At 36.2% G+C, this 9,322-nt stretch overlaps 2 protein-coding genes across 2 annotated transcripts; both read right to left on the reverse strand.

Moving 5' to 3' along the window:
* Nucleotides 1-1,220: 1,220 nt before the first annotated feature.
* LOC142523469 (uncharacterized) lies at nucleotides 1,221-2,542 on the reverse strand. The gene is made up of 6 exons (XM_075627277.1): nucleotides 2,239-2,542; nucleotides 1,946-2,149; nucleotides 1,752-1,859; nucleotides 1,601-1,670; nucleotides 1,414-1,521; nucleotides 1,221-1,305 (listed from the first exon to the last, which is right to left on the reverse strand). Exons 1-6 carry the CDS (start codon nucleotides 2,241-2,243, stop codon nucleotides 1,231-1,233), a joined length of 570 nt encoding a protein of 189 aa, XP_075483392.1. The 5' UTR covers nucleotides 2,244-2,542; the 3' UTR covers nucleotides 1,221-1,230.
* A 306-nt stretch (nucleotides 2,543-2,848) lies between these two features.
* Nucleotides 2,849-8,019, reverse strand: LOC142521801 (uncharacterized). The gene is made up of 7 exons (XM_075624983.1): nucleotides 7,962-8,019; nucleotides 7,535-7,610; nucleotides 4,140-4,467; nucleotides 3,845-4,054; nucleotides 3,658-3,750; nucleotides 3,449-3,565; nucleotides 2,849-3,364 (listed from the first exon to the last, which is right to left on the reverse strand). The coding sequence occupies exons 1-7, from the start codon at nucleotides 8,017-8,019 to the stop codon at nucleotides 2,864-2,866; spliced, it is 1,383 nt and encodes a 460-aa protein (XP_075481098.1). The 3' UTR covers nucleotides 2,849-2,863.
* Between the last annotated feature and the right edge of the window lie 1,303 nt (nucleotides 8,020-9,322).

The raw sequence follows: 9,322 nt of genomic DNA on the forward strand, positions 1-9,322 counted from the left end.
GCTTAAATATAATTTTCCATACTTTTATTAAGCTTAAATCTAGGCGTTTTCGTTAATTCTTTAATAAACGTTTCGTGCGGCGATAAAATCCCGGATAAATCCAAAACTCGTTATTTTGATCTCAAACTTTAAATATATCATTTTTTATTATTTATCCTACCCTTCCAAGTCATGAGCCACACCCTTGGATCCATAGATTCAATTTTAGCCTTTTAATTTTTGTTTTTGACACATAACCGAACATACCGAGCCATCTCCTAATTTACTCGAGCCACGCTGGAGCCAACTCAAGCCACGTCCCGAGCCAACACACCTAGGAACCATCCTGACAAAACCCAGCCCAAAGAACATGACCCTAACCCACGCACGAACCTCCTGGAAACCAAACCAATTGCGTGTGCTGTGTGTTCGTGAATCTCCTTCCCTTCACCAAGACTCCTAGCCAACTAGGACACCTCCAGCCCTTAACCACTTGACCCCTCATGACCCTAACCACCCTAGACCATGCCCAGACCCAGCCCAAACCAAACCCAACCCCTGAACCAGAGCACACTACTACAAAAAAGCCAAACGACAACGGATAAAATCCGTTGTCGTAGGCCATTTAAAACTGTTGTAACTGAGGGTGTTGTTGAAAGTGTTTTCAACGACAACGGTTTTAAACCGTTGTATTTTATACCGACGACAACGGTTTTGCAACGGTCTTAAACAGTTGTATTTTCTACCGACGACAACGATTTTGCAAGGGTTTTAAACCGTTGTCTTTTATACCAACTACAACGGTTTTGCAACAGATTTAAACCGTTGTATTATCTACCAACGACAACAGTTTCGCAACAGTTTTAAACCGTTGTTATCTAGCACTATTGACAATAGTTTTGCAACGGTTTTAATCTATTGTCATAATATATGAACGGCCACAGTTTCGCCACTTTTGAGACCGTTGTTTTTTGTAGCAACGACAACAGTTTTGCAACGCCTAAGAGATGAGATTGCAAGCAAGACATGCACTGGAAACGCAACTAACACAAATGGTGCATAGAGATGTAAATAAAGTCATAACTAATATATACTGAGGAAAATAGAAATTTCGGTATGACCTCCCCATAAGTAGGACATCCCAAAAATTTCCATCCAACACAAACAACATTTATATACTCGAAAGAAAGTCATAACATCAATTCACAAACAAATAACATTTAAGTTCTAAGTCATCAATACTTTGCATACCTAGTCTTGTATGCATTCCGCCCACTCGGATCGCACTTCATCAATCTCTTCCTTGGAATACTCAGTTTTCATGAACTGTGAACAAACACAATATTAATATTAGTAAAAAAACAATCAATAAAGACATTGAAAAATGAGAAATACACAATCATTTTTGAATATTGAGAATATGTCGAATATTACAATTGAAGATATCGAGTTCTTCTCACTGGTAGCATTTTTTTCAATCATTTCTCTCATAAATCTCATAACATAAAAACCACATTGTTTCGAATCTGGTTGTCGTGGACCCTAATTTAAAAAAAAATTTGTTAGTGATTGATACACAAATTGAAATAAACGTTAATTAATGACAAGTACACATGCATACCTTTACTACTTCCCATATAGCTTGTTTTTTCCATTTCCTTTCCTTATTTGAATTAAACAATCTTACACTCCTGCATACATCATTAACAGTCAACATATGAGTGTTTTATTCACTGAATTAAATTTGACATAAAAACAAAATATTAACTTACATATCCACCACATATTTCCAGTCATCGTAACGGTTTCGATGACTAAGTGAATCCAACAAATAAACCATCTCCTTGTAAGGATCGATGACAGTGAGAATCCAATGATAACTATGCACAGAACACATAATTAGCGCATACAATTCTATAAAATGTCAAGAAAATAAATTAAATTTGATATTGTAATTTTGACTCACCCAATATTATGTGGCACTAAAACTAGTTGATTTGTTGATGCAACACTTAGTCTTTCGGCCAAAACACTTGCTCTTTCATTCAAGTGTTCGATTTTACCGTTTCTGTCAAGTTTGGATACATATGGCATGTATGGGATCGTGTGTGGATTGACAAATCTAAACTTGTCAGTCTTGTTGTCTTTTTTCATCTTTTTATACAGATGCCTACAATTTCCAACAGAATAATGTGAATATGATAAATTAATTAAGTTTATACAGCTTAAGTGGTCAACAAACAAAAGAAGAAGACTTACCACATGTACACAACTATACAATTGGCAGATATTGGATCCAAACTATAGAAAGGAATGATGTCTTCAAGGTGCAGAAGTAGTTTGTAACTCTCGTCAAATAAATCATGATCAAAAAGCAGTGATAAATTTTGTTCATCGGTTAGAGCACGTTTACAATAACAATACAAAAGATGTAAAGATCTTGGCACACTTGAAGACAAACCAATCTTATTTCTGTGGTCGACATTTTTCTTCTTTTGAAGCTTCTAAACATTGCAAATGTACATATGTTAGCTGCAATATTGAATTATTTATGATACTTTAAATTTAAATATAAATTGACATTTACTTCATCTTGAATTACTACGAAGTGTGCTGGCCAAGCTACATGTGTTCCAACAGCATCACCAACAGTATCACATTCGTTTGGAATTGGAAATGGCAATGTGCTAATTTGTCCACAGCATTATCAATGGATACGTGCATGCAAGTAATGGGTGATGGAACACCATGAAATAATTTATCATCCGCATTGACATGGAAAATTGTACCATAGGCAACAATGTTGGTCCTAGATTCCAATGCCAATGCAACCGACTTGCCCTAGAAGACAAATAATCATGTTATAAATTGATACAAATCATAGTCATGGACAATTGCAATAATCAGATACCTGCAGAAACTCAGCATTGCTCAAAGTTTTCAGGTCATCATCATGCGAAGTTGCATAGTTGCTTGCACCCTTTTTGATTTTATCGTCACTCATGGGATGCAACTTTACTGAGCAACTACCTTTTTCTTCAATGTCAAAGTTTCTTGCACCTTTTTTGAACATTTCTTCAAGTCTCTGTATGCGTGCATCTTGATCTGATATGCGTGCATTTTGTTCTGCGATTCGTGCATCTTGTTTTGAGATTAATATCTTCGCCTCCATCAACTCCTTTGTTTGATTAAGAAATATATGGTCATCACCAAAAGGACTCTTCCATACTCTACCAATATTAAAGTAGATGCTTGGAGTGATATGACCTCCAACACCTCTCACACGACCAGAATGTTCATATGAATCCAGTGCTTTCGTAAGGATATCATTTTTTCCTTCTTCATATTGCAACGTACCCTCGATTTTTTGTTGCACATAACCATCCTGTCATGCACAAAAGAACATGATAATTACTAAAAACAGTTATAATGAATAAAAATTATTCATTTTCATGTATTGTTTGCTTACAATCTTTTCTATTGCCGATTTCAACTCATCGCCTTCATATTGACCCTTCTTATTGACCCGTCCTTTCTTCCACATAATTGCTCGATTTATATCATCATCGTCACATAACTCATCTGCCTACAAACAATATGTATGTTATCAACAAATTTAAAAATCACATAGCATGGACTTAGTAAACTTTTCGAATTAACTCAGTTTCTCATACTTACTATTTCGTCGGCGAAACGTGCATATCCTTTGCGAGACATACGATGGGGGTATATGTTTTGCTTTCTTCTCTTCTTTTGTTCATCACGCAATTTCTAGTTAATTGAAAATTGCCCACATATATCATATGTCAATAGAAATAATTTGTTATGGTCTACTAATTTGAAAATAACAAATTAAGAATCTTACCATGAAGTCATCAGACAAGCGACTGATTACAAATGAACTCCAATCATCTCGTGTAATACCAAACCCAGTAGGTGGTTCTTTCAAATCCTCAGTGTTATCCCGCTTGCTAAGAATGAACTTTTGAGTGAGAAAAGCTTTAAACTGTCGCCACTTGTTATTTGCAGAGTTCAGACATCCCTTCTTCCAGCTTTGATCAACATTGTACGTCAGCTGTAAAAGTCATATTAACCCATAACATTAAACATATCATAACCATATGAAAAATAATTAAAATAGTCAAAACATTATAACTTACATTAACCGATTCCCATATTAAATCTTTGACATCATTTGGAACCATTTTCCAAGTCTGATAACTTATCTTTACCTTTTCTCGAACAAGAACTCCAATATAACTTTGCATCTCACCTGCAAATTCTCCAACTGGCTGTCCCAATTTATTGAACCTCACATCCTTTCTGATTCCATGAACCCTTTGCCTAACAAGCCTATCCAAACGTGTACGACCTCTAGATGATTTTGTTGTTTCCGTCTCTGTAGATTCCAAAACTGTTTTGCCCCCACAACTATTGTCATTGGCAGAATATGCAGTATTCTGTTTAGGCTTCTCGTTCTTTGACATCCTTCAAGCATTTACAATTTGTTAGGCAATCAGAAAAATGCATTATGCAATGCATGTCATAAAAAAATTAGTACTCAGTTCTTTATTTTTCTTTCTACATGAAAATTTCACGAGTGGAATTGCCAACTGCACTTGCAACCTATATTTCACAAAGTGCTAAAATTTAACCCTAAGTTTTAAAAAAACTCCATGATATTGATATTTAGACAACTTACAGTATCACGTAACCAGTTAATAAAGGTTCGGTTATGCTCATCTTGTAACCACCTTTTGGACTTTGCTTTATGGGGAAATTTTGCATCCAAAAATGTCATGTGTTCCCTGATGAAATGATTAAGGATAAGTTAACCAATTGAATGTAAAATAATAGCAAGAAAGTATTACTAAGTCAAAGAAATTACTCGATATAAGGCTCAACGTCAACATCATTTTCCAGTAGATAACGATGTGCTTGATTCAACTCATCATCACTAGTGTAGTGCATTACTGAACAAGACAGAGGCTTAGTGAGTTGTACTCTCCGATGCATTGATGGGATACCAATTGTATATACACTAGACATGTAGTCCAAGCAAAATTCCACAGCCTCTTCAGCAATATAACGTTCGGCTATACACCCTTCAGGCCGATTGCGATTTTGCACATAGCCTTTCAATATCTTCATGAATCTTTCAAATGGATACATATGCCTAAACCAAACCGGTCCACACAATTTTATTTCGCGTACAAGATGAACGGTTAAATGAATCATTATATCAAAAAAAGATAAACACAATATCATCACAATCTCTCTTTGTATCTCATCCAACTTTGAGACATCTATCACTTTATTGTATAACACATTGAAGAACCCACACAACCGAGTGATAGTATCTCTAACATGTTTAGGTAGGACACCACGTATGGCCACTGGAAGCAATTGTTGCATCAAAGTGTGATAGTCGTGTGACTTAAGGCCAACAAGTTTCAAGTCCTTCATCGACACGAGGTTTTTAATATTAGATGAGTAACCTGTAGGGACCTTTATTCCAAACAGAGAATTGCAAAATTTTCTTTTCTCAGACTTGGTTAGAGTATAACAGGCTGCTGGCAAATACCTTCTTTTCTCCCCCATCTTTGGTATCAAATCAGTCCTCAAATTCATCTCCATGAGATCTAGTCTTGCTGCAACTCCATCCTTCGTTTTTCCTGGAATGTCAAGTAACGTACCGATGAGACTTTCACAAACATTTTTTTCAATATGCATCACATCAAGAACATGTCGAACATGTAGATGTTTCCAATACTCAAGTTCAAAGAATATAGATTTCTTTTTCCAACATGATTTCTCATCACCTACCTTCAACTGAAGCTTCCCACTCATTTTTCCCAGACGATAATTAATTCATTCAACTCTTTCTAAAACTTCATGCCCAGTTAATGGTTTTGGTGCGAGTTTAAACTCTTGGTTCCCATTAAATGCTTTCTTTTGCCTTCGATATGGATGACTTGTAGGAAGAAACCTTCTATGGCCTGTATACAAAATTTTTCTACTATGCTTCAACCTCGTTGAATATGTTTCTTCACCACATATTGGACATGCATGATATCCTTTCACAATACAACCTGACATGTTCCCATATGCAGGAAAATCATTGATTGTCCATAGTAACACAGCTCTAAGCGAGAACATTTCTTTTCGATATGCATCATATGTATCAACACCATTATCCCATAAAAATTTTAATTCGTCAATTATAGGTGCTAAGTAGACATCAATATCATTTCCCGGTTGTTTGGGACCAGAAATCAACAAAGTGAGCATCATAAATTTTCTCTTCATACACAAACTTGGAGGAAGGTTGTAAGTGATCATCACAATTGGCCAACAACTATATGCAGAACTCATCGAACTATGTGGATTCATGCCGTCTGCTGATATGGCCAATCTTAGATTTCTTGGCTCGGAAGCAAAATTTGGCCAGTTGTGATCCACTACTTTCCAAGAGGGTGCATCAGCCGGATGACGCAAGTATCCATCACGAATTCTTTTATCAGCATGCCAAGTTAATTCCTTAGATATCACCTTCTGCTGAAACCATCTTTGAAATCTGGGAATAGGTGGGAAGTACCAAAGGACCTTTGCACGAACTCCTCCATTTATCGTAGAATTTTTACCCAACTTCCACCTTGACATCCCGCAAATAGGGCAACTGGCAAAATCCTCATGCTCCTTCCGGTATAAGATACAATCATTAGGACAAGCATGAATTTTCACATAATCCATCCCTAAAGCACATAAGCTTTTCTTTGCATCATACAAAGATAAAGGCAATTCATTGTCATCTGGAAGCATTTTCCCAAACAAACCAAGTAAATCAGTGAAACTTTTATCACTCCAACTATATTTTGCCTTCAAGTTATATAATTTTACGAGTGCAGATAACTTTGTAAATTTAACACATCCAGGATATAAAGGTTTCTCGGCATCTTCAAGTAACTTATGGAATTGGTTTGGATTCTTAGCATAACTATCATATGCACCATGTACCATACTTATAGGTTCCTCGGTAAAATATTTGCGTTCATCTTGCCCTACTCGATCACTATCATTCATTGAGTTCCCGAACTTAGATCTTTCGCCATGCCAAATCCATGTATGATATGTTAAATCTATACCATTACAACACAAATGAGCCCTTATAGTGTCAATATCTTTCGTCTTTAGATTACCACATTTTGCACATGGGCAAGGCATTGCATTCGGATTGTTAGCGTTTCGCGATGCAAACTGCAAGAAATACTCCACCCCAACCTCATATTCATGTGACAACCTGTTCTCTGACATCCAATCTTTGTCCATTATACGTACCACTAACCACCCATCAATGAGTCAAATCCTTCAAAACAATTGTACAAACACTATTAAGTTGGTGTTCAAAAGAGTTGTAAACAACAAAATTAGACATCAATGTTGTGATGAATCTATCAACAATACTCGTGTTACATAGCTTCATTCGTTGTATTTTTGTGGCGATGGCTTTATCAAAAATGACATTAATTTATTTCGTAAATATGCAGAAACATACCTGCAAGAAACCGCCGCCGCAGCTTTTTTATCGACTGTAAACTTGAAAGTAAGCAAATTTCCTACTCCACTGTCACCTTCAATTTGTGCACATAAAGAATGAAAAATTCATATCAGGCCCATCACGTGACACAACTACACTTGAAAAACAACCATAACAAAGGAATTACCTCTCAAATCCGCATCAAAGAAGCTTGCTCAGACTAGCTAAAGTACAAGCTTGAAGGATTTATATTCAATGAGAATAACTCAAACTTGTTCTTAACCCAAAATTCATATAATCAGCTTGTATGAGCTCAATTCAGCCCAATAAAATAAAGCAATTAAAACTTGAGCTCGACAAGAAATATAACATTCTCGAGTCATTCTTTATATACGTCTGAAACTACAATATTGAAATCACAAAAAACCACGAAAAAGGCACCGACCTTTGCGAATGTACTCTTCCCAGATCCATTCTTTCCCATCACAGCATGAACCTTTCATATCCAACAACCAAATTAGGAGTCAAAGAAACTGAAAAACTATGTGCTTACAACTAGAATTAGAGTAAAACCTTTATTTGTCTCAATATTTACTTTTGTTCAATAAAAGATATATAGATAGTTTTAGTTTCCCTCTCAACCATCATTATTAATTCGTCTCACTAAAAATATACATGCTTTATCGAAAAAAGAAAATATCAACAAAAAAAAGGTTTTGCCAAAAATTTGCAAGGAAAAAAAAATCTAGTTTAAGCAAATTCTCGAACACCTACGCTGCAATATAAAAGTGGTCATGTGATTACAAAAATATTCAACTCGAATCCTTCCAACAGATGCAATACATCTCCGTGGAACACAAATTAAATTCATAAAGCCGATTTGAATGCAAATTAAATTCATATTGTGATCTTCAAGATTACACAGCAGAATTGTGAAAAGATAAATTACATTTCGTTATCAAACTATCATCTTGCCCACTTAACATCTATACCCGTCCAACTTAGCCCCCACTTAACTGTTTATCATAATTGCATCAAATTTTGGGTGGAAAAAATACATATGCAGCAAAATGGAATAAACCATATCGACATCATTTTGTATACCACACAAGGGGGAAAAAACTTAAATTAGGTACCTCGCCTTCGTGAACCATAAGATTAACGCCTTTAAGGATGGGCTGCTTGGACTTCGCAATTACGGCGGAGAGATTTTTGACAACAAGCAGGAGTTTCGAAGCGCCACCGCCGGCGGAGGTGGAAGAGGGCAGGGTCTCAAAAGACTGTGTTCGCTTTTATGCTTTGTGAAAGGGAAAGGTAAAGCAATGGGTAGCTCTCTCGATCAGACTGTGTTCGCTTTCTTTGCTGCGTGTTGCAATGGGTAGCTCTCTCGATCAGATAAAAGATAATGGTGTCTTCTTGGCGAACCAAGGTCGCGAATTTGATGGTTAGATCGCACGGTGGTCGGCCGTTTTTCCTTGGCGTTGAGAAGCGGCAGCGTCGGCTTGGGATTTTGGGGAAGAGGGCGACGTAGCGCGGGAATGGGTTTGGGTTTTCTATCTTTTTCTTCTCCCTTTTATTGCAAGTGTATATAACACTACAAATTTTTTTTAAAAAAATTCTACCACAACGGTTTTTGTAAACCCGTTGTCGTTAACCATATAAAACCCTAAGAAAAGACAACGTTTTAAAAAACTGTTGTCGTAGCTCTAATAAAACCAGCTGAAAGATAACGGTTTTTAAAAAACCGTTGTCGTAGCCCAAAAAAACACAATAATAGACAACGTTTTTTAAAACCGTTATCGTAGG

The sequence above is a fragment of the Primulina tabacum genome, chromosome 13 (assembly GCF_025594145.1).
Source record: "Primulina tabacum isolate GXHZ01 chromosome 13, ASM2559414v2, whole genome shotgun sequence".
Lineage (NCBI taxonomy): Eukaryota > Viridiplantae > Streptophyta > Magnoliopsida > Lamiales > Gesneriaceae > Primulina > Primulina tabacum.